General features: G+C 36.0%; 1 protein-coding gene across 2 annotated transcripts; it reads left to right on the forward strand.

The window, feature by feature from the left end:
• Positions 1-375: 375 nt before the first annotated feature.
• Positions 376-26822, forward strand: LOC137634323 (protein no-on-transient A-like). Of its 2 annotated transcripts, none has more exons than XM_068366699.1 (8): positions 376-894; positions 4014-4235; positions 4340-4510; positions 15490-15620; positions 24182-24298; positions 24600-24775; positions 25743-25816; positions 26146-26822. In XM_068366699.1, the coding sequence occupies exons 1-8, from the start codon at positions 553-555 to the stop codon at positions 26359-26361; spliced, it is 1449 nt and encodes a 482-aa protein (XP_068222800.1). In that variant the 5' UTR covers positions 376-552; the 3' UTR covers positions 26362-26822. The 2 variants fall into 2 exon arrangements, with proteins under 2 accessions (XP_068222800.1, XP_068222801.1); XM_068366700.1 differs by having other exon boundaries at positions 377-894; positions 25743-25798.

A 26822-nucleotide genomic window follows, 5' to 3' on the forward strand; every position in this document is an offset into this window, starting at 1 on the left:
ACCTTTCACATTCTGCTTTTAATTCCCCATCTCTTTTTTATCTTCTGCATTTCATACTGCGAAATATACTAGTAATATCTGAAATATTAAGATGCAGATTTTGGATTTTCCCATTATTACATCGCTTTGTTTTGTTGCCAGTTCTTCTTCACTGGCATTGCCAATGGTTATATGACGTCACAGCATAGGCTCCATGGATTAACCACGTGAGACAGTTAAAAATAATTTGTGGGTATTAGAAAGATAAATATAATGATATTTAAATTATAAATGTGATAAATAATGGGTAAGAGTTGGTTTGAAGTTAAAATATATAATTTTTATGGGTGCATATTCAAGAACCAGAGCTCCAGTTCTATTCACCACGCAACCAGGCGTCGGATTGGTTGAAGAACGGCCACTAACGGCGTCTCCATAGTGCATCACCGGTAGGGAGAAACTCGCTACGCCATTTATACATCTACGCTCCACAGAATTGTTTTAAAAGTTTCTGTTTTTAAACCGGTGCATCCAGTGTAGGACTTCCCACATTTTGCTCTCATAAACATTCCAATGGAGAACGGCATGGCTCAAACAAACGTACACCAGCGGCTTGGCGGCTTCTCTGGTGGCAATCAAGATCAAAGCAGTCGAGGAGGAGCTGGTGGCGGAGTTCAAACTCCACGAGGAGGAGGCGGTGGTATGGGTGGTGGTGGTCATAGCGGAGGACACAGCGGTGGCCACAGCGGTGGCTCTGGAGGCATGGGTCGAGGACGAGGTAACTACGGCGGCGGTCAACAGGGAGGTGGAGGAGGAGGAAAATGGAGCCATGGCGGACATGGCGGCGGCCATGGCAATACCCCGAAGCCTCTGATGGGTTCCAACTATGGCGGCGGTGGAAGACGAGACTACTTCGTGAGTATTTTATAAAGTTTGAATTTTACTTACTATGAAAATATCAGAGGAATTTTAATCGCCATCGGTTTTTTTTATTATTTTTTGCTAGGTTTACGGGTAAGGTAAGCGTAAAGGTCTGGACGATATTACTGTATGCGGGCATTTTTAAGTGATGCCGGTAAGCTCGGCGATATGTTGATAAAATTATAAGTTGAATAAATTTGTTATACCAGGTATGGAAATATTTCTAGCTATGTTTTAATCTAATTTGACTTTTAATTCTAACGCAAATATATAAAAAATCGGTAAAATAACGCAAATATATAAGAAAACGGTAAAATGATAGAAAACGGGACATTTTTAATAAGAAAAACAGCTTTTCTGTGTAAATACTTTATTGTGCTATAAACGAATTTTACCTTTTTCAACCAAAAACGAGCCGTTCTACCGTTATGGAGCACCCTTTCCGTGGGAATCAGGTGGGAACTAGGGACTTTCCGTATGCGAAAACTGGTCTAAACCGGTTTTTTTCCCATAATTTTCGGTATTTGTAATCAGGTGGGAACTTGGGACTCCGTATGCGAAAATAGGTCAAAACAGGAAATTTTCGCTAATTATTAAAGGACATATGACCCAATAAGGTCATTTAAGGTAGTTCTTAGGTGGGCATACCCCCCGACCCCATTTCTCAGGTCACAGACCTAGCCTGGGAAAGTCCCTTTGTTCCCCTTCCCAGGTCATAGACCTAGCTGGGACACTTCCCTTCCAAGGTCACAAACAAAGAAGAATTACAAATCAAGGAGTCTTTGTATATCAGGGGCCAGTTCCTCATGCATCGATTAAAATGAACATCAACTAACCTGAACTTTCCCTCCTAACCTAACCTACAAGCCGTGTCTTCACTACTTTACATACCTAATGGCCTTGCGACCCCTCCATACATTGCCGTATTCTAAGTAAGACATCATAATACATACAAGTGGCCACTAATAAGCCGCTCACTCTTTATCCTCCCCTTCCCAACGGGTACAGGTAGGAACCTGGGACCTTGGGTGGACGAAAACAGGAGATAAACATTAATTATTCAACATTTGTCAAAGGCAACTGAACATAAAATCCCACCTAACCTAACCTGGTAATTCCTAGGTCATGAACCTAACCGGCGGATAAGGCCCCCCCTTCCCCCTTCCCAGGTCACAGGCCCAGCTGGTGTCACAACTAGAAACATTCATTGGAGCCTTTGTAGTTTGTTGGGCCAGGCTTGGGACCGCCAGAAAAAAAATCTCGAAGCATCTCTTTCAAGGGAGTGATCAGAGAATGAAATATTATTAGACTTACTAAGTTTTATAAATGCTTGTCCCAATGAACTATATACTAGGACAGGGTCGCGATCGCCAGAAAAGGGAAAAACTTCACCTATCTACTTTTTCATGGAAATTTTTTAACAAAATAATGAATTCAGTAAATTTGTAAATGCTTGTCCCACCAATCTACATACTAGGACCACTCAGCGCATGAATGTCGGAAACGTGCAAGAAAAATGGACAACTAACACAACCCCCCCCTAATCTGACCTACAAGTCGTGTCCTAACGAGAGAGCTAAGGCCCCCCTGCGACCCCTCCCCCCAAACACTTGCTAACTTACAAACGCCACAAACCCACCTAAACCAACCTAGTAGTTCGCAGGTCTCAATCCCTAGTTAATATTCATAGTCGCTAAAGTAAAAAATCCATGGGTTCTTGGGCCTTCTACCTCTTCCAGGTTGGAGGATTTGTAGGGCGTCAAATTTTGAACGGCAGGTGAAGGGCCGAACGTTACTTGAGGGAGGTTGACTTGTCGGGGCCAGTACTTAAGTAGCATTACCAGGAGAACGGATTTTGGTGGGAGGAGAATCAGGAATTGGCAAGAAGAATTTGCTTTTTAAGCATCTTTTAAATATTTATAGTAATGACCGTATCTTGAGATTTGGTAATAGGTGAAGTCTAACCAGACGTCGACTGGCAATGCCAGTGTAGTGGTGACACTTGCACTAGTCTCGCAAAGTATATCTACTTGTCTAGTCATCTGTTAAACTTGACTGAAGTTACCTAACCACGACTGAGAACTATAACTCCAGTAGCGAGGTGTTTCACCAGATTTTCCAAAAATAAAAATGAACTAATCAACAAAAAACAACTGAGTATAATGTTGATTGCTAAAACAACATACTGTAATGAAAGTGAGAAGATTTAAAAGCTATCCTAGGAGGGGAGAGGGACTCCGCAATACTCGTAATAAAATCTTCAAAATGGAGGTACAGTGCTTGCCACAACCTTGTAAAAGATATTTCAATTTGGAGGTAAGATCCTTGCCTCAACCCAGTGATAGGAAACTGGGATCCTCTCGTTCAACATCTTTTTGAAAGCCTAGTTTGCCTCCGTTGATAGCTCAGAGATATGACTCCTTGGTCATGGTTTCAGTGAGCCTCTTCAAAGTTACAAAATTAAGTTTGTATATAAATAAAATGAGAGCTTTCATTACACTATATTCCAGTACTGTATTGAAAACTGCAACAAAGAGCTTTAGAAAATGAAACGGGACCTTTATTCAGTTTAAATAAGTAACTTGAAGATAAAAGTGCCACCTAGCATTTTTTTTTTTACTGAAATACTTGGGTGGGTGGAGGCTCCTTTGACCAGTGTTAAGTTGACCAAAGGAGCAAGTCGGGTACGTTAAGAGGTTTCCACCAGTGTAGTATATAGGGTTAAAAGTAATTGATTAGCAAAGGTCTAAAATTATGGGAGCTCCAGTGTCATTTGTTTTATATACTCTGTGAGGAGTTAAATGTTCCTGGTACTATTCAAAATGGTAGTAAAATTTTTGCACTAATTATAGGCATTTGAAAAATTTAAGACAAAATTGATGGATAAAAGATAAGGATATGAATGATAACTTATGAGAATGGGAAGGATATGGTAAAAAATGAAGGAAGAGAAAAAAGCAATTGAAAGTATTTTCATGAAAAATAAGAATATAATAATTGTAATCTCTCCTCCCCCTTACAGGTATTATTGAATTGGTTATTTGCCAAACTTCATAATCATATGTAGTGTTTTATCACTTAAATATTTATCCTGTACGTTTTAACTTTTGCAGGAAAGGGTTATGGATCGAGTTAATGAAGAGTTGAGTGGCCCCCAGATGAATTTGCCTCCTCTTGATACTTCAGAAAAGAAGTTCAATTGCCACAGCCGATTGTTTGTTGGAAACTTGCCACGTGATGTGTCTGAAGAGGAACTTAAAAGTCTCTTCCGTCCCTATGGTGAATTGGGACAGGTTTATCTCAACAAGGAAGGTTCCTTTGCCTTCGTTAATCTTGTAAGTGTATTATCTTTTTGATGTTTTATGCATTACTGTGATTTAGAAATATGGTCAGAATAAAATATTCCTTTTTTTATAATTTTTTTTTTGTTTCCCCATAGGATTACAAGATGAATGCAGAAAAAGCCAAACGGGAGCTGCAGGGCAAGGAGATCAGGAATAGGCCAATGAAGATCCGCTCTGCTTCTGTCAATAGTGGGGTTAGAGTGAAAAATCTCTCCCCTACTGTTAGTAATGAATTACTGGAGAAAGCTTTCAATATCTTTGGCACAGTAAGTCAGGCCAATCCTTATTTAATTTTGTTTTTTTATTACTTTATATTGTGTGTGGTTTGTCGTTTTATAAACACGGCTAGAGTTGGTGTTTTGTACTTCGATAGTATTTATGGGGCGATTGGATGACAGTAGTACCTTGGGTTAAGAGTTTTGTTTCTGGGAGCGAGCTCGTAATCTGAAGTGCACGTGTCCAAAATAAATTTTCTCCTACGATATATATTCACTCAGTGCGTTCCACATGTTCATGAATACAAGTTACACCAGTTTTTAAAGGGTTTGTAATGGTAGATAACTGTACCCTAACATCAGAAATTCGTACATTAATTATTCACAAAAGAAATAAAAAGAGAATAGCTCCTACCTTACCTTTGAGGAGTCGTGGGAAAGTGTGAGGGAGATGAGATAGGTGCAGTTGGTTACGTCTTGGAAGATTAACCCTTCATGAGAGCTTCTGGTAAAATATTGCGAGTTCTCTCATGAATGACATTCACTATTACAAACTGAATCACTATTTTCATTTTCTGAACAGTATTTTTTAATGCTTAATCTTGGTTCAATTTCGACTAGGTACCTATCTAGACTGACATTTGCATTTTATACAAAATGCATGGAAATAAGCCATTGCGCTGTTGGAAAAGAGTGGTTGGTAGGCCAGCCGAAGCCTTGTCTGGGTGGAGTAGGGCACTGCATAGCTGCTTTCTGCGCATTGCGTCATCGTCTCGGTTGTACTTGTCTACGGAAAATGACCATATGGTGCAAAATTAATGATTGCATAATGCAATATTAATGATTCAAATTTGTATGCTCGTATCCCAATGTGTTGTTGCTCATAACCCGAGGTAATACTGTACTTAATGGAGCGTAAGTTCGAGTGTTAACGCGATGCGTCTCTTGCTTTCTCTCTTTCTCTCTCTCTCTCTCTCTCTCTCGCTCACTCTATATCTTTCCGAGGCGACCTAAGTTTCGGTAAATTTTTTTTTTTTCTCTCAAATAAGGACATGTAGCCACGTGATTTACCAAGTGAGTTCTTTGAGAGCTCGTTCAAGCACTTTTACCGAAGAAGAAGAATACGAGGAAAAAGTCATTTGCTGGGATAATTGAGAAAAATTTCAGAGATGACTTTGTTATTGCTTACTCTACATCACTATTCACTCATCGAATCTACTCACAGTAATGTTTTTGAAAGACTCTTTAATATGAGGAACAGTATTAGTGATACTGCTTATGGCTCATTAACCAATAGGACAGACTGAATTAATTGAAATGTTATTTTCATTTCAATTTCAAAATTTGAAAATGTTCATGACATTTCTATAAAAAACTTTTTTTTACTGTACTACAATTGCAGCAAATAATTTAGTATTGGATAATAAGGCTAAGAATGCCATTATTGAAAATTCAGAAAGAAAGTTGTTTTTAAAGGTTGCCATTTAACAGAATCCAAATATAGGCCTTTGCCTAGTATCTGGGTGGATAGAGTGATCCGTAAGAGTAACGTATTTTATGATGCACTGTTTGATAATGGAAAAACGAAGTATTTCTCGGTAGTATAATTTTCTTGCGTAACCTACATCGTTGTGAGAAGTAGATTAAAATATTTACCAGTAGTTTAATACGGTTAAGCGTATGCATGCCCTCAATAACTTCTCTTAGTATAGGTACATTTGTACTTTACCATGACACATTCGCTAATCTGTTGATCCATTCAAACATCAATACTGTATGCCTGTCTATTTCCCTCAATTTCATTTGCGCCCCGAAGTTTATAACTGCTATCGGTTTGTGTACAATTTTAAGTATATTTGAATGAAAGTTATGACATTACTTGAAAATGATGCCCCCGGGCCGACAGTTAATTTTATCGATTCGCTACAAACCAAATTCTAAATTATTGTAGTTACAGAATCAAAATCCTAAATAATTTATAACATCAGAACACCCTTAGTCATAACACACATTTAGTAGAAGTATAATGATTTACAGATAGTCCCATTGACCATCTACATTCAAGTATGGTCTTGTACAAAATACAAACCATTGTCTCCTTGACTGAAGGGGGTTTTCTCAAGTGAGACATACAAGTGATACATTGTCAGAGTTGTTTATAAGTCATTTCTTATTTTATTCCTTTGTACATTAAGTGTATGCACTATACTGTATACTAATGGTTGTATTTATCCAAGATTATGCAGGTGTAGTTACTGCACAATTATAAGCTGTACGTTCTTTGAAAGTTATATATATTCTGACGATTTCATTACAGTACTCTCGATGTCGCAATAGAAAAGCAGAAGTTGCATTTTATTTTGGGAGTGGTCAAGAGGGTATTGATAAGTGTCATGGGTCTCGGTTATGTAATTAATGTAATTCTCAAAGATTTTTTGCGAGTCTCAGTTATGTACTTGATAATGGCCAAAGTATTAATGGTTGATTTTAATTTACTCAGTTTCTTTTAGGTTCATCATTCCCTGAGGTCTTCCATTCGTTCAGGTAATTTGTATTGGTGGTAGTGAGCACGTCGGGCCACTTCCTATGGGACAATTTTAAAATGGCAAGATTAACCATTGATCTGAGTTCCTTACTTTTTTTATCGGAGCTATTTGTTACTGGAAACCTGCCCATCTCAATTTGAAAATGTTTTATGTATCCAAGTGCCTATTAGGCAAACTATTGACCTGCTGCAGAATTTTTCGTCCGATGTTTCGCCTCTACTATCAGTTTATGAATCCTCATATTATGTGGACTTTTGCCTCTGGGAAACTGATTGAGCTGTTTCATGCAAGGCTAATTTCTTTATATTACAAGGCCCAAGTAGATCTTTAAGTTCTAATACTGCCCTGCTCTAAGATTCTAAGTAGGAGATTTTTCAACTTTTTTTTTTTTTTTTTTCTATTTTTTATACTGTGGGTACCTCAGAGATCAGACAATTGGTGGTTGAACACCTAATCAATTTTCCTAGTAAGAATGACTGGAAATTTCATTTGTATATTCCCCACCCAAGGATGCTCATCTCAGATGCTAATTGCTTGCTTATTTACAATATTACAGTATAGGACATATATTGAAATTAATTTACCTGTTGTAGTAAAGAGATTGGCAGGAGGTGTACTAGTGTTGCTAAAATCTTATAATTTGCTGATTGATATTTCTATACAAAATTGTGAAACTGCCATTTTCTTAGCACTGAACTAAGGGCAGAATTCCCTTGCTTCCTCTTCATGGATAAACAAAAAATACTAACAAGTGAAATTATTAAGAAAAATGTTCAATGAAATTACATTTAATGGACCAGCCATTGTACCCATTATCTTAAACCATACAGGTTCTTTTAAAGTTTTTGATCTCTGGGGACGAAATTTTTAAAATGTTTGATAATGTTGTTAGCCATGGGTCATTTGATCAGAGGTATTAAAATATAAATATTTTTATCTAATATGTATGCCCATGTACAGTGTATACTTATTAATAAGCCACCCAAAATAGAAAAGGCTTTAGTATGTTTGTGATAGCTCTTGTAGATGAGTATAACATACATTTTACCTACTTCCCTCCTTAATACTATGGCCAAGGTTTTGTAGAATTTAGACTCATGATTAACTATTAAAACTTCACCAGTAACATAATGGCCCCAAGTGCAAGAGAACAATACTGTAGACCTCTTGGAAATATCAAAGTACTTTGAAGTCTGTTTGATGAACTTAGAATTTAGACATGTCCTGGGAATGTTTTTTTTATGGTGTCTGGACATTAATTATAATTGGAGTGCAGTAATGTTATAAAGATTACCACAGTTTTCTGGACAAATTAGATAGTTTGGTTCTGCTAGTTATTGATATTCTCGGTCAGTGGATTTCTTGGACAAGTAGAATGCGGAAACAACGGCTGGGATATAACCCTTTTACCCCCAAAGGACGTACTGGTACGTTTCATAAAACCCATCCCTTTACCCCCATGGACGTACCTGTACGTCCTTGCAAAAAACTGCTATTTATATTTTTTATAATTTTTTTAGAAACTTCTGGCATTTTCCAAGAGACCAACCTGACCTCTCTGACAAAAATTAAGGCTGTTAGAGCAATTTAAATAAATTGTATTGCAAAATGTGCTTGAGAAAAAAACCCCTTGGGGTAAAGGGTTAGAAAGTTCCAAATAGCCTGGGGGTAAAAGGGTTAATATGCAGGGTATCCTTATTTGTTCATAAGTCGAACCCTGCTTTTAATAATTTTTGTTGCACTAAAAATCTAAAGGCCTCATTTCCATGTAATAGGTTGTCACAACCACAGTGGAACGTGAAATAAGAGCCTGGATCTGGTGCAATGTAGAATGGTGACTATCCAAGCTAATGGTGGTGGTCTGAATTGCAAAATATAGTTTAGGTTTTAATCCCTGACATGAATTTTTACAAAATTGAAAGTAGTTTACTAATCCTTTTAAGGAATTATTTCAAATTTTTTACTTTCTATTCTCAATTTCTAGGTTTTAAAAATGACTTATTAGTTTGATGACCAATATGAGCTTAATGTTGATTCTTGAACTTAAGGTCTTCTAATAGTTTAAAATGTTTAAGTTTATAGTTTATCACTAGCTTAATATTTGGAGCCCTCAGGCTTTCAGATAATCATTTAACTTCAACTTCGGTAGCTTCATCTTGAATACTATGTATACAAGGTGGAAGTTTTAAGAGGAAAAAACTTACAAAGATCTTATGATACTATAATTGAAGATGGTTGAAAGCCACAGTGTGTAGTAATTCTCTTGCATCTCATTTACTTGCTCATTCCCTCATGAATTCCTCAGTGGTTCATTGAAGTTGATAGAGTAAAGTAGAGCTGTCAACAAGAATGTGTAGTGTGAGCAAAACTTTCCCATCAATTATTTAAGTCACAATATAAGTTTATTGTTCTTAAAAAGAACATACTCTTGAAGTCTATGACCATAGATGTTCTCTGGTTCTCTGATGCTGACCAAATGGCCAGAAAACTTGTAGATATACATACATACATATACCAAGGCACTTCCCCCAATTTTAGGGGGGTAGCCGACATCAACAAATGAAACAAAAATAAAAGGGGGGGACCTCTACTCGCTACATTCCTCCCAGCCTAACAAGGGACTCAACCGAGTTCAGCTGGTACTGCTAGGGTGCCACAGCCCACCCTCCCACATTATCCACCACAGATGAAGCTTCATAATGCTGAATCCCCTACTGCTGCTACCTCAGCGGTCATCTAAGGCATCGGAGGAAGCAGCAGGGCCTACCGGAACTGCGTCACAATCGCTCGCCATTCATTCCTATTTCTAGCACGCTCTCTTGCCTCTCTCACATCTATCCTTCTATCACCTAGAGCTTCCTTCACTCCATCCATCCACCCAAACCTTGGCCTTCCTCTTGTACTTCTCCCATCAACTCTTGCATTCATCACCTTCTTTAGCAGACAGCCATTTTCCATTCTCTCAACATGGCCAAACCACCTTAACACATTCATATCCGCTCAAGCTGCTAACTCATTTCTTACACCTGTTCTCACTCTCACCACTTCGTTCCTAACCCTATCTACTCGAGTTACACCAGCCATATGTCTTACACTTCATCTCAAACACATTCAATTTCTGTCTCTCCGTCACTTTCATTCCTCACAACTCCGATCCATACATCACAGTTGGTACAATCACTTTCTCATATAGAACTCTTTACATTCATGCCCAACCCTCTATTTTTTTACTACTCCCTTAACTGCTCCCAACACTTTGCAACCTTCATTCTCTTGTAGATATAAGTGCTATTTATAGCTCCTGCTCAAAAGTTTTGCTAGTTCTTTAATTTTAAAGCCTTTTTTTTTGCTTCATGATTATACAGTATTCTTTAGTCTTTGTTTCATGAGTATTATATTCTTTAAAAGATTCCCTTATTATTATTGTTCTTTATGATTTCTATTGGTTTCTATAAATGTTTACGCTCTTAAGTCTTGCTCTAGTCCTAAGAGAAATGTGGTAATCTTCTTTTTGGGCAAATCTAATAGGTTTTCATTAGTAAAATTCTGTCTTTGTTAGGTACAGATTAAAGGGTGCACAGCTTTGGGTATCCCTAAGAAGTATTGCTATCCTACTTGAAAAGAAAGGCCAATGTCATTTCAGTTGAATTGTAGATAATAGTAAATCTGGAGTTTTTTTTTTTATACAGACATTGAGAGGATGTTATGAGTTGTATGAGACTGGGAGGGTAGATAAGGAGAGGGAATGGTTTTAGCATAAACATCATTATTTATTTATTACTAGCTAAGTTGCAACCTTAGTTGGAAAAGTAGGGTAAAAACATGAAAATGGAATATGAGTGAGTGTACCCTCAAGCAAAAGGCTTGAAACCTAAGATAGTGTAGTGTAGAGGCTATGGCACTGACTAAGATGAGAACAGTGGGTTGAATTTGTAGTCTTACCATATCTAAAGAGACTTCTACCCTTATCAAGGGGCAAGTAGCAACTGAACAATTAGTGCAGCCACCCGTCGAGATATACCGTTAGAAAGTTGTGGAGTCCTTTGACTGGCCATACAGTACTACTGTACATTAGATCCTTCTCTCTGGTTACGGCTCATTTTCCTTTGCCTACTTGTACACCGAATAGTGTGGCCTATTCTTTCCACATTTGCCTGTCCTCATACACCTGACAGCACAGATTACCAAATAATTCTTCCTCTCCTAAGGGCTTAACTACTACATTGTATTGTTCAGTGGCCAGTTTTCTCTTGGTAAGGGTAGAAAAGACGCTTAAGCTATGGTAAGCAGTTCTAGGACGACACTACGAAATATACCCATTGTTCTTTAATCTTGGATAGTATTATGGCCTCCCAGTGTCTTGGGTTAGAGTTCTCTGTTTGAGGTACACTCGGGCACACTGCTATCTTATTTTCCATCATTTTGTTGAAGTTTTTATACTTTATAAGAAATATTTATTTTAATGTTACTCTTCTTAAAATATTTGTTCTCCTTATTTCTTTCCCTCACTGGGCTATTTTCCCTGTTGGAGCCCTTGGGCCTTTTCCAACTAGGATTGTGGCTTAGCAAGTAATGATGATAATAAGTAATTAACCCTCGAGTTAAAGAATTTTTCTGAGGTGGGAGGATAATGTCTCTAGAATAGGCCAAACTTCAGTATTTGTGTAAGGAGAGGAAAACTGAGCCGTAACGAGAGAGGAATCCAATGTTATATCTGGCCAGTCAGATGATCCAGTAACTTAATGATAGCATTTCATTGGATGTCGGTTGCCTTGGCCAACCTACTACCTGTGGTTCTTGGAGTTTTGGTGGATTGAAGTATTATGAATTACAGTGACTTGGGAGTAAATGGTAGCTGGGCGGGTTATAGGTTTATCTTGATAAATGGGTTGTGAGGAGTACTGATAAAGCCTGTTGGAGTTATTGCATACTTAATGGTTAATGATTGATTGTTTTGAAGTTCTCTGGCATGTTTAATTGAAAGGAATTTAGTTGGTGTTTAGCATTTAACCCTCGTATGTTGATGAATAGCCCTTAATTTAGTCCTTGCCAGCTGGTAATTGATAATTGTAGCAGTAAAGGCTGTTATTCATTTCGACAACCCTGGGAAATTAGCCGGTGTAAAGATCGGGACCAGCTTTGAATTAGGTCAGATGAAACTAAAGACCTGTCAACTCATAAGACAGTGGGCATTGCTTGAAGATTAGGTTTTTTACATGGGAAATTTGGTGACAGCAAGAGAAATGGGTAGGTAAGTACAGTTCAGAAGTCAGGGTTAGTGAAATATTGTGGAGTACTTATGAAACTTAGTTGAGCTATGTATAACAAATAGATATTTAAAACTAGCTTTTTTTTTAAACCTAGACTCCGTGGTGGGAAGTAGGCATTCGAAAAGTGATTGGAGTCTGTTAAGTCTGGCTGGGCCGTAGCTACTGAATGTTACCAAATGTGGAGGAATTTTATGGATTTTATCTTTGGTTTAAAGTAGTTAACGTAGGGATTAGATAGTACAGTGTTCATGTGAATCTTAGAGTTTTCATTCTACACAACTACTATAAAATTATAGTGAAGTTGGGGTTTCATCATAACTAACAATAAATTAAGTATCCAATGCATGCTATACCTGTACTCGCAACCAAGAGCAGTTGCGCTCATGAGTTACAAGGTATATTAAATGTCTTATGACAAAACACTTTAAGTGTTATGTAATTTTTTTTATGGTTTTCCTTTTCCTAGTTAATTCTTGATATTGTTTAGTCTTTAAAATTCAATATCTTATTTGGTCGATTGTATTCTCCAGTTGTTTGCTAGCAATTGGAATATTTTTTTTTCCTTAAGATCTGGAATACATCAAATTTTCTTGATATTAATTTAATGCTCAATTTAAAATTAGTTTTTAGTTAATTTTTTGTATATTGTAATGGGTATTGGGGCATTGTGCTTGAGAGTAACCATGGGTATTGTCATGAAGTTTTAAGTCTTGATCACTTTAACAAAAAAAAAAAAAAAAAATCTAGATTTTCATTAAATGAACTCAAAATGCATTCATTCTGTTTTGACCACGTCTCATTTTTTCACCTTGAATGTTCCTAATCTACCGGTTTTAAGCTGGTGAATCTAAAATGAAGTCTTCCGGAATTATTTACGAGCCTGTATTTTAAAAATCTTGAATATATTTTTTTTTCAAATTTTTTTTTTTTTTTTACATTACTGTATATGCCAAGAGTTTAAGGAAATTAGGGGCATCCATTAGCGATATTTTGTTTTGATTTATTTTTCTAATGCCGATAGTTTTAGTTAATTGTGTTAATTAAAACTATAAACTTAACTGGGTTATTGAATTAGTTGAATGAAAATATTTGTTTCGGTTAATGGATCTTTTATATCATACCTGGTCCCTTCTCAGCAAATTACATTTCGAATTGCCCATGAGATTATGATAACTCGATTCAGGTGGTGATGCACGTATTTTTGTATGTTTTTCTATTACCAAGTATTAGTATAAAGGTTCAGGATTAACTTAACTCATTTAATCCAGAGACAAAATAAGTTAACTTGAAACCTTATTTGGAAGTTTACACTCGAAATATACTGGTCATAGCCCCTTGATGTAACTTCTTGCAGGGTACATGGCTGCATGTTACTTATCATCTTTGCTTTCTTCAATGTTGCTCGCCAACTTCTTTCAACCTTTAGTGCAACTGTGTTGTCTAGTTGCACTTGTTTAAGCAACAAGATTTAAGACAATACTCTTGTCTATGGCATTTATAGAAGACTGCAAGTAGAGGTGAAGGTACTTCACATCATCCTTCTGGTGTTTATCTTAATTTTTTTTTCTCTTAAAACAATCCAAATTTGACCTTGAGGTCATATGCTTGTTTAAATTCAAAATAAAAATCTGGATTTAGTTGATTTGATTGAACTTCTTTTTTTTATTGCCTCATACTAGACTCAGGCCTTGTATAAGGTCATTTTGTGTATGGCTTTATTGTTGAGTAATATTGATGGGTGTTGACCTTAATACCACTTATCCAAAAGCAATCTTGGTTAATTGCAAGCTGCTGAGATAAACACCTGTTTAATTTACATGATATAATCATGCTTGAGTTTGAATTTAGGAATTTTCTGTTGAATTTAGAAGATGCTCTTTCTCAAAGGGTTGTAAGGTGATTGTCATATTTTGCCTAAACTTGAATCTGATAAATTTACTTTACTCAGGATGTAAATGTTGCAATCTTATTGGAGTAGACTACTGTTCTGCAGTTTTCCATGTTAGATGTTGCCAAAAGGTTAAGCTATGATGGGGGGGGACCCCCCATACACACAAAGATGTCCGAGGGTTGATACATTTCGTTGGATTAAGTTCTTAGCTTATTCCATTCACTCCCAAAGTTCCAGGATTTCTATGTTCTTTTAAGAAAGACCTTTGTGGTGTTTTGAACTTTCGTTGATTGAATGCTCTGAGAAAGGAATTGTTGTCCAAGAACATGTGCTCCTGTGAATTGCTTAGTAGCATTTTTTTTAATAGGCCTTTACATTGCTTTAGTGCATTAAAAATATTGCAATGGAAAAGAACCGCCATATTCGGAATAAGGTTTTATTGGAATTGCCAATTTTATTGTAGCACACTTTCTACAACTTATGCCAATTTAACTTTTATACACCATATATATTTAGTTAACAAGGGATAATTTGGAAAATACGATAGTTACACCAACTGAAGTGGGAAAGTGTAATTAAAGTCTCCAGATGAGTTTTGGAAGTTGTCCTGATTTTAGCTCTGAATTGCAGGGTTTATAAATGTTTGGATCAGCTCCTCTACCTTGTTGAATCCCCCTCCCATTGTTTATGGAAGAACTGCCTTGTTTTAGTTGAATTGTGAAATTTTTCACAAATACCAGTAATGGTTTGGGTGAAGTGTTCGGTAAACTGAAGTGTATCTGCTCAATTGAATTGCATTACTCTACTCTAGTACAGAAGGGCTGTTTTCATGGAACCTCCAATGAGTTATGAAGTGAATCTACTGGAGAGTCCTTTATGTAGAGTTTCTGTGATCACGAAACCACTAAAATTGTGGTAATCGGAAAGATTTGACTAGTTGGTCAAAAACTGTTAATCTGTTGGTAATTTCTCTACATTAAACAATTAAGGGGGGTATTTTAACTAAGGCAATTTTGTATTTTATTTTTTTAGTTTGGAACATTGGGTTGCTGAAATGTTCAAAGCTGCGCCTTGTTGCTCTAATTTATATGAATTGTAGTGGAGGTGGTTGAAACAGATATGAATTATGACAATACCCATTGGTTATACACATTGGGTTGTGACTTAATGAAGGGATATAAGAGTTCCTTTCAACACGATATTGTTTACAGTATTATATTAACTCGTCCTCGATGTTACACGGTCAGTTATTCCGGGAACGCCAAGGACAGGGTCAGTTAAAGGTTTGTTTCCTTGAAAAGCGCTACTGTATTTCCTTCCTAGATCGAGACATGCAGAGTGATTGTTGACAACCGGGGAAATCCTACAGGTGATGGTATTGTGATCTTCAGTGACAAGAAAGGTGCCGCTATGGCCATGACCAAATGTCAGGAGGAATGCTATTTCCTCACAAGGTAATGTTACTTATAATGAATTTTTTTGTTGTATTTATGCAAATTTAACGTTGTAGCGTTGAAGTTGAACATTTTTAATTGCATATGATTTTAAGCTAATTTTTATGGGATGGGATTTTTTTTTTTTATTGTAATAAACTGGTGATCCTGTAGAATAAATATCTTTATATGCGGACTACTGTACGTGTTTTGTAAATGACGACATGCCCTATATCTCCAAACGGGGATTTTGGTAAAGATTGTTTAGATTGCAGCATGTTTGAGAATTTCTCATAGAGACTTTCGAGAACTATCTTTTTGGTGGCCCTCCAAGGCTGCTGGATATACCAATGATAATTTTTTTTTTTTTTTTTTTATGTAAGTGATATTGGACTACTGCTTATGTAGTGGAGAGTATGGGGTGTTCCTAAGAATTTAGCTCACAGCTAATAACTTGTATGGATATGATTATTTCACAAGAGAAAATATATTACTAGAAATAATTTACATGTGCCTTAAAAGTTTTTTTTATTAATGATTCTTTGCTTTGCTACCTTTTTTTTATTTAAAATTTTGTTTTAAATGCCAGACTGACTTCCCAAAGTTTTATTAGGAGTTTCTATATGGAACTTGCATGTTATATTCCCCTCCCCCCACCATTATCAACAATTTTCATATGCATGATTTTACTTAACGGAAATGTGTTGGGGATAGTATGTGCTGGGATTTCTTGGAGTTGCGTTGGTGACAGTTCTACTTTATCGCATATTTATCGTGGTAATGCTGACAATTTGTTCTACAGGATCTCTGGTATTATAATTTTTGGGGAAAACATTTGGGAGGGTCTGTTGTAAGCTATGTATTTAATTTAAATTGAAATTTTATCCCTGTTTTAATGTTTTTTTTTTTACAAGGATTTGTTCCTTGTGTGTTCTGGAGTATTTCGTAGAAGAATCAGCCGTTTATTTCTTACAGTTATGAAGGAATGCCTTGAGAGGCGTGAATAACAACTTATGTTTTAGTGTGTATATGCACGTGCAAAATCTTAAGAATTGTATACATGAGTAAATATTTGACTTAAAAAAGGTATGAACCAGTGAAGTTCCCAATATGTACAAATACGTATATATATATATATATATATATATATATATATATATATATATATATATATATATATATATATATATATATATATTATATATATATAATGCATTTGCATATACATACATTTATATGTTTGTATAATACATTTATATGTTTATATATATATATATATATATATATATATATATATATATATAATTATGTATAAGTACTGTATGTGTATATATATGCATATGTATGTGTATATATATGTATATGTATGTGTATATGTATGGGTATATTATATATATACATATACATATATATGTATTGTGTATAAAGGGGACCGTTGTTAAAAAATGGGTTGACCAAGTATTTTCTTTGGGTTCGTACATACTGATAATTGCTGGGAAATGTGGAGGGCCAAGTGGTTGTTAATTCATTGCTGGTATAGATAAATTTTCAATGACGGGTATCTGATATATTTCTTATGTATTGATGAATGATTTTTGAAATTGAGAATGAATGTTTGAATCTGTTCCAGTTCTGTATGGATAAAAGTTCTTAAATGCTTTGTGAACTTTTGCAGAATTCCTTTTGTAAGAAAGTGAACTGTTTCTTAACCATTTTTGTATGATACTTTTTGGCAGTTCATAAAGATTTTAGTGTTATCAGAGTCGGAAGTTTTCGTAAATCAAGGAATATTACAGTAAAACTTCTGTTATATGCTTTGGAGAAATCGAGGATGTTCTTGCTACTAGAAGTAGCAGCAGCGTTGTTTGTTGCTTTGTGGAAGATCTTCGTTTAAAGTGTTTTGATACTGTTGTTGGCAGTCAAACGCTGAAAAACTGGCTACTGGAAAGATTAACTCCGAAGATTATCCCAGACCAAAATTTTGTGAGCTAGGTCCTTGGTTTGATTAATCTAAAGGCGACCCTGGTAAATACCAGGTGATCTATTTTAGTGGTATTAAAGGCAACCTTGGTAAATCTCAGGTGATCTATTTTAATGGATAAGTCTGTCCCTACTTACATTCCATCTCGAGATTGCAGTCTAACCGCTGTTAGTGTGCGCAAGTCTCTGGCCATATCTTCATTTTCCTGCTCAGTATTGTGTACTCAAAGAATATACGTTATGGTAATCCATTTTTTGTTTGTGTGTGTGTGATGTCTATATAAAGCTTTCAAATATAAGTGGCCAGTTAACAATTTTTATGCAATGGGTGTCATCCTTTGTTTAAAATTTTTTACCATGCAGGTTTTCAGATATCATCCCCATTACATTCTCCCATCATAGTTTTCACAATGTGAGGACGAAGGCGATTTTTATTTTCTACTGCTTTAAATTTGTCAATAGTACAGTACCTGTTTTTGCCTGTGGATCAACTTTGTTCCCTTTACTTAATCACCTTAGTGTCCTAAGTCATGTATTTCTGTTTATTAAAGTTTTGTACTGTAACTCTAGAATGCACCAATTGGTTGTTTAGAATATTTTTTCTTGCCCATATGTTAAGTTATCATCGACCTTATTCATAAGAACTATGATGTGGTTTTTGCCTTTACTGCTATAGTCTGTGTGAATATAGATGAGCGTATAGTCCCTTTAGACTAAATTTTTTATATTGCTGAAATCTTGTGGCATGTATTCTGATCAGTGAAATTTTGTACGCTTCTAAAATTTAATTCTCTGCAACGTGCAGAACAATTTTTCTCTTGGTTGTACAAGGTTGTTGGAAAACTTGAAAATTCATTCCTAGTGAAATTAATGTATTACTTGTGCAGCTCTTGTTTTGTTTAATACGCCTTCTGTATTGTTTGTAATAGTTTTCTGCTTTTGAGAGTAGCACCTCAAGGATCATCCCTGACCCCATTTACTTGTTAATCATACTAAGGGAGGAACCACAAAGTGCAGAAAAGTAGGGTTATGGGAGCTGTTAAATCCATATGATGTAGTGTATGATGTAAAGGTGATAAAGCGGAGACTAGTCAATTTCTTTTAGCGATGCAGATTTGCACTGACTCGCAGCGGTGCCCTTTTAGCTCGGAAAAGTTTCTTGATCGCTGATTGGTTGGACGAGATCATTCTAACCAATCAGCGACCAGGAAACTTTTCCGAGCTAAAAGGGCACCGCTGCGAGTCGGTGCAAATCTGCGTCGCTAAAAGAAATGGACTATAGATACCAAGATCTGCCAAAGTGGTGTTCCTGCATGCATTCACGCAATGCAGCACCATTTCCAGGACAATTGGGCACTCATTTGCCTTCTATTTTTGACAAGAAACTTTACGTTCGCCAGTAAAATACCACTCGTGTCTACTCCATAAGGATGAAGGTCCAGGTATTGCACCAACTGTTGCTGAACGGCAAGCCTCGCATGAAAGAACGGCGTTACCTAATGAAACAAACAGGACATGGATCTTATCAAGACAGGTGACAACAATTTCTGACCAATCACCTTAGAAGAACTAAATGCTGCCATGAAACATCTTGAATCTGGGAAGGTTGGCCAGCCTAGATGGCATAACAACAGAATTATTACATCTCGTGGACAAAACTAAAGCATGGCTCCTGTTATTCAGTTCCTGTGCAACAACCTACCAAATCCCAGTGATTTGGAGAAGAGCCAGAGTAGTTCTCCAAAAGCAAGCAGCCAATATCCTTACTGTGTATCCTGTACAAATTATACAGATGAATAAACTTGGCCCATATTCAACCAACTATTGAGCAACTGTTGGCAGACCAAGCTGGGTTTATACTAGGTTCCTCCTGCTGCAGTATGGTAATGACTAAAATAATAATACCAATTCCCTAATATCGCAAGAGGTTCTGCCCATCTCTTTTATTCTTCTCCTGTACTTCTCGTTCTCCCTATTTCCTTAATCTTTCCCATCCCGAGTACCTGCCTTTGAGCTCTAAACTGGATTGTATCCAGGGGTACTCTTCCTTTCCCCATATTCCCCACTTCCCTATTATTATTATTATTGCAGTATGGTATTAAAACCGGTGCAATGCATGAAGGAAGGATTTGAGAAGAAACAAAATACCAGTTTAGTTTTTGTTGATCCTACAGCACCATCATGTCACTAAACCATAGAGCACTCATTTTGAAGGGAATTATAGCTTATGAAGTGGCAATTCTTTTTTGAAATGGAGGGCTCAAAACGGCAGATGGAGGATACAGAAAAACTGCCTGCCACAATGGTCAGTGCTTCCAATGACCAGCTGCAAACCGGAACATACGCAAATACTGCACTTAAATGCAGACTACCTGTGCATTTCCACAATCTGACACCACCACTGTTGAAGAATGACTTGAGTACCCTCTCCACCTACTTCAAAAAGTTTCACCTCAATGCCAGTCGAAGCAAAACAGGTTTGTGCCTTCTCCCTGAACGATCAGCTGGCAAACAGAAAGATGATCTGATCTGGGTAACAAAGAACTGGAAAATCACCTTGATCCAATCTTAGCTGTCTCCCTTGACAACGCATTTCTTTAAAGAGCACAAAAATAAAAGTAAACGAAGTAGCAACTAGGAACCATCCCTTCAGCATACTCCTGTACCAGCTGGGGAACAGGTCATTCAACCCTGGTTAATAAGATGCAAGGAACCTTTGCTCTGCTTTTCTTACTAGACAGCATACTAGGAAGCTATAGGGGTAAGCTGGACTTCCTCCCTCTCAAGGATGATGCTTACTAAGACAGATTTGTATAGAAAAATTTTCAAAATTTTAAAGGTTTTTGTTTTTTAGCTATACTAACCTTAATTCTTTGGTATCACTTTCTGACGCATCCAACCCGCAGGTCCTAGGCAATATCAATATGAAGGTTCTGAGCACTGGATAATAGTGTCTGTTACCATGACCTTTATAAATGTTCGTTGGGCGTTTCCATCTTTCGTCAGAATCTTGCCTATACAAAAGGATCTCAGTTTGTATAGCTAGAAAAAATACATACCTTAAAATTTGTCATTTTAGAACTTATGCTGCGGATAAAAAACAAAGCTAGTATATAATGAAGCAAAATTCCACCTATCGCATGGGCAGCAGTTTTGGTTCAAATCCAATTTATTGGGTGCCAGAAAATGTACTGAAAAACAGTCCTTAAGTTACTCGCTCCATCATAGTACTGTATAGTGTGTGAAGACAGTGTAAGGCTTATGAGAAGATAATTTATGTTCATCTTACGAAGAAGTAGCGATATGCTATTTATTGCAGGTATCGAAGCCACAAAAATCAGACATGCTCTCCAAGGGAACTTGAATGTCATAACAGCAAAATTGGCAGCTCATCTAGTGGCAGAGTTTTAGAATTTGAGAGGAATAGGAAGGAAATTGAAAGTGAAATTCAATTTCAGCTTCAAGGGGAATGGAAAGGAAGTAGATGAGAAAAAAAAAAGTTGCATAGAAAGTCTGCTGATGGGGGTGTGATAATTGATACGTTGAACTTTTTATTGTTAACTAGATACCAATGCCATTTGTGCATGGTGAAATTTGTTACTAAAGTAAAAGAAGTCAACTTTAGAGGTTGACTATTTTCCATGCTTTTGTCATACATTAGATTGTAAAAGCCTGTCTGAAATTCAGTTTGTTTGTTCCAGCACAAGGAAAATCCAAGTTAAGGATTTTATGAAAAACTACTGTAGATGCATAGTTAAACGAATAAGCTGGAGAGACTGATAAGAACCGATTTCCATCACAAAAGTAGGGTTTTATCAATAAGTTGGCTGTTGGAGTGGTTTGAGGTAATTGAAAATTACTGTTGGGGAATTGTCCGGATAGTTTGATAGACAATCGGAAACACATTGGACAAGGAAACAGACGAATTGGGACGATCCGACAATTGTGGAAAGCAATACATATCCTGTATTGAATTTTGTTACAAGATGGACGAAAGTGATATTCTTTAGAATCCTTGACATGCTGCTATCTAACAGATTTAGTAGTAGTCTAAGCAGAAGGACTTGTTGATTTAGAAAAGTTGCAGGATACGACTAGTTTCATCCTATGCATTAGATAGAATTCATACAACTGACATTGTTGGCAAAGCTAGTGCTTTTTCCCCCCTGCAGCCCTATTTGTAATGCTAATTTAACCCATTTCTCTCTCTCTCTCTCTCTCTCTCTCTCTCTCTCTCTCTCTCTCTCTCTCTCTCTCTCTCTCTCTCTCTCTCTCTCTCTCTCTATCTCTCTCTCTCTCTCTCTCTCTCTCTCTCTCACAATATATATGTGCTGACACATCACTGACTGACTTACTCTATAGTCATCCATGTTTTCAGTATACTCTTGCTTTTTAAAATGTTATAAATGGTGGGTTTGTTCATATGACAAGACTAGTTTGTTTAAAAAGAAATATACTTTTGGCTAATTCCAATGTCAGCTAATAGTGTAATGCTAGTGAAAAGGTTAGAGGTCTTGAAGAAGGATCCATCTAAACTGATGGGCTTTTTTTTTTTACCTTTGATTAGTTCAAAATATGCATTTCCCCTGATTATTGAAGCCTAAATGTTTTAATTCTTTTAAAGAATTTGTGATGCGGCCAGATCATCCCTGGTTCTCTTCTAACCCTCTTTCCCCCAGTTTTTCAGTAGAGTAATAGCCCTTGGGCCCCCAGTTTTTGTTCATAATTATAAAGCATGTTTCTTAGGTATCAGATTATGGAAGAAGCGAGTTCATGAAAAACTCGTGTCGAAGCAGCTGCCAAATTACACTGCTTTACTTGAGACTAATTTAACAGTATACTGTATAATAGCAGTTCAGCAGTTATTTCTTACACCAAAGTAGTACTTACTTAGAGAAAATAATCTTTTTACATTGTAAAATCTTTTTCAGTAATGTGAAAATCTATTTTTTTTTTTTTTTTTTTTTTTTTTTTTTTTTTTTTTTTTTTTTTTTTTTTTTTTTTTTTTGGTTACTGCCATTTACCCAAACCTCATTTTGAATGACTTGAAAATTCCTGGTCACGGATACTAGAATTATTTGAAAATATATAATACATTTACAGGAACTTGAGAAAATGTTGATTGCAGTTTGTTTCGAGGATTTCTTATTACAATTAGTAATTGTTTGTGAAGCTTGAAGCAGATTTTCCCAACCACTATTCCAACATTGCATTATATGGGAATTAATACTTACATGGCTTTACCTTACCGCTGGTACTTACTTAAAGGTTAATTGTATACTGTTATTGACAAATTATTTAATGGAAAATGTCCAGAACTGAACATTTTATTTTAATTTTTTTTTGTCCAATGAAAGTCTTGAAACATTCAAGATAAAACAGTCTTGAAACATTCACGATAAAACATTGTACACATGTCTGTAATTTTATTAGTGGTTCCATTATTAAATCCTCAAGAATCTTGTACCATTACCACTGCCAGTTGCTTATCTTTCCTTACACACATTTTGTACATTTGTTCCTCTCGCTTCCAGATAGCGCTTCTCCCTCGACTTTAACTGCCCTCAAGTTTTTTTGTCTCCTTTACAATTCTCAATTGTTCTTTAGCTATGCTGTGCATCTCAAATTGGTTTCTATGTATTCATCTCCTAGGGTTTATATTTTTGATTTGTGGCCTGATGTCAATGTCCACTTTTTTGTTATAATTTTTTTGAGTTTTTTTTTTTTTTTTTAAAGCCTGGTGACTTCATTGAAATAATGAATTCCCTTAACATTTACATACTGTATATTGAACTTGTGTTCATTGTTATTCAGTAGTCTGTATTAGGAAGTATTTTATTTGAACTGATGTTGAAATAAGCTAAGTGTTCAAGAAGCATTTTTAATATACTTGTATTTGGCAAAATACAAGCGGTATAAGATTTTATTCCTGAAAAAAACTGCCCTTGTGTGGTTCCTTCCATGATTACAGAAATTTTAACTTGTTGATGTAAAGTTTTTTCTTCCTTAATTCTACTCAAGAAGCTGATATCTTTTAATTTGATGCTCACAAGAAATATGTACTGTATGCAATTTATATTTTGTCAAGTTTTTGTTACCCAATTCTACCAGAAATTGACAACAAAAGGAAAGTGGTAATTAAGGTAAGAGGTTTAATTGTAGCCCATGACTCAACGTCTTTTGACGTTCAAGAAAGCAATACAAATAAGTGTGATTCAGGAAAGTATGAATCTGTAAGTTTGAAGGAAGTGATCAATACACTACATTGTGAAATCAATATTTGAAGTGTAATATTACAGTAAGGAGGACGAAGTCCTTGCATTATAAATGTGTTGGGAAAGGAAGCTTCAGCCCTCATTTGAAGATTGTATGTCATCTGTTTTAGTTAAAATTGCTTTAAGTAACCAAGAATGGTGAGTATTCGGTTAGGGAATTTGAATAGTGTGAGCGGTATGAAATTCTGCATGCTTGAGAAGTATCTTGTTACGGGAGTATTAATTATGAAATGTATAGTATATATGAAAGTTTGCAAAAAAAGGGGGAAATAATGACCAAAGTGAATGTTTTAAATTGCTTTTCTTATTGGAAATTTATTGTTACAGTTCGTTACGTCCAGTTGTAGTTGAACCACTGGATGGTCAGGATGAAGAGGAAGGCCAGACTGAAACTTCTATTGCCAAAAATCCCTTGTATAATAGGGAGAGGAAAGAGGGACCAAGGTTAGTATTTTAGCTGTTTCAGTACGACATACCTCTGATGAACACTATATAAAGTACGCAGGTACCCAATGGCAAGTTACAAGCACATGAAGGAAAATAATCCCTTAAGGAATGGTATGGAACCTTAGAAAAATATGCAATATTATAGACCCAGCTGCCCATGTTTAGATATAAAAATTAAGGTTTACACAAAAAGTTTATGAAATTTTATGAATTCTTGGAATCTTATTTTATGAGGCGATGGGGTTCAGGTTGTAGATATGTGTAACCTGTTATTGTATTTTCTTGTTTATTATCAAAGGTTTGCCGAGAGAAATTCCTTCGAGTGGGAGTACGGTCTTCGATGGAAGAGGCTCTACGAAATGTATCGGGAAAAGAAGTCTCTCCTAGAATCTGATCTGCAGGCCGAAATTGAACACCTGGAAATGCGAATGAATCTCGTACGCCATGAACACGAAACGGAGAAATTGAGGAGAGGTGAGCGTTCTTTGAAGATATTGCTCTATTATGTACATTTGTAATTTGAGGTTAAAATGAAGGCCAAAGAATTTTGATGATGCTGACATATAACCACCATCTTTTGGTAAACTAAAAACAGTGGTAGTTGTATTTCTGCAATATCTATTTTACAATTTTGCTTTTATACCTTGAGTCAAAATATCAATCTCTAATGTGGAGTAGGTACTATTAATCGTCTCAGGGTTTTTTTTTAGTAGGGGAAAAACAAATTACTTTTAAGAATTTGCAGTTTTTTAATAAGTTTTTTAACTCACTGTATTTATGGGTGTATGTTCTCCATTGTCATTTTGAAATCAGCCAGTGGTGGAATCACCTGTAACTGTGTGTACATTTTCTCATATTGGCTCTAGAAAGAAAGTTGAATTCGTTGATGTAGAATTATTCCTAGGATACTCTCTTATGAAGATATGCCAATGATAAATATTATTACCTTAATGTAAATAGTGCACATTACTGTAAATAGTGACACATACCATCGGAACATGTACAGTACTGTACTTCTTTCGGTGACCTATATAACCTCACGTGCAGGCATGACTAGTTATGTAGATTTGGTCCACTATAGGCCATAATCTTTTTATAAAGGGGTCTGGTTCTGCTGTTTTTGGTGAATCATGGGTTGAGCTGATGAGCAAGATAGATGTCCAATGCGTAGGTCTTTTGAGTAAATTTATATTGCATCAGTTAACTAAATAAAACATTGGTAATTGAATGCACACACAATGCAATGACACAAAGCATGCTAGATTGTCACAAAAATACTTTTTTTTTTTTTTCCCCTTCCCCTAGCAGAACCTTAGTGCGTTGAGTTAATTTCTTTTGCACAGTATTAATAGTTGTGCATCATAAAGAAAAAAAATTCAATTATTAACATTGAAAGACTTTTCTTCAAATTCTCAAATTTTGAAATTTATTTTATCCACAGAACTACTTGCTCGAGAAGCCGAGGGAATGCAGATGATGCAACGCGCTGGTTATTCTGTAGGTTATGGCGGAAGGGTATGTGCTGAAATAGTCTAATCCAATTGTTCTGTAGCCTCTTGTTAAATCTAACATTAGTGAGTTTACGTAACTTAAAAAAATTATTTTCATTAGTAATATTTTAAGAATTATCCTTTATCGGGTAAATTTTTGCCTTACAATAAGGCTTGCTGTTGCTTTGAATCAGTTTTTTTTTTGGTTTTCGCAAGAAAAGGTACTAGGAACTTGAGGGTTCTATTTCAGTTTGTCATGACCATTGTATTTTGCTTACAAGATTACATTTATGAAATACTTGTAGTTTATCCACATTTAGTTTTTTCAATGTCTCAATTTTTTCCAACCTTCAGGATTATGAGTACGGAGATACCAGATATGGCCACGAGTATGGTGGTGCTGATGGGGATCGCTATCAACAGGGGCAACAACAACCTAGCCTAACGGAACGCTACCAACAGTTGACCCAGCAGGACGCACGAATTCAAATACAGAGCAAAGATCAGCAACAGGCAATTAAGAGAGGTGATGGTAAAGAAGAACCGGATACGAAGCGCCAGCGATATTAATCTCTTGTAGAATTTACTATTGGTACCAAGGGGCATTATGGCATATGTCATGAGCCTTAAATACAAAGTTAGGTTTAGTCTTGTAGAACAGAATATTTTATTTTAACATTATTTGGTGTGTAGTATTATTGTTTGTAAGATGAGACTGGAAAGGAGAACTTTCTGTTGTTTTTTGAGTTGACCTATAATCTGAAGATTATAACTGGTTGTTAAGCAAAGTCTGAATTTGTAGCTTCAAATAATATCTTGTAGTGGAAAGTATTTATTGGAATGCTTAATGGTCTCCCGTAATGGACGTGACAAATTTTGTATGGTGGATTTAGAGTAATTTTTCCAATTTTGCTTTTAAGATTATCATGTTAAGTAATGCACTTACGTAAAAACAATCTGTCTATTACATTTGTTTTATCAAATGCAGGATGTCACAACCCAAAAGAATTTAATAAATATGTCCTTTTTAA

This window comes from Palaemon carinicauda, chromosome 44, assembly GCF_036898095.1.
Source record: "Palaemon carinicauda isolate YSFRI2023 chromosome 44, ASM3689809v2, whole genome shotgun sequence".
NCBI lineage: Eukaryota > Metazoa > Arthropoda > Malacostraca > Decapoda > Palaemonidae > Palaemon > Palaemon carinicauda.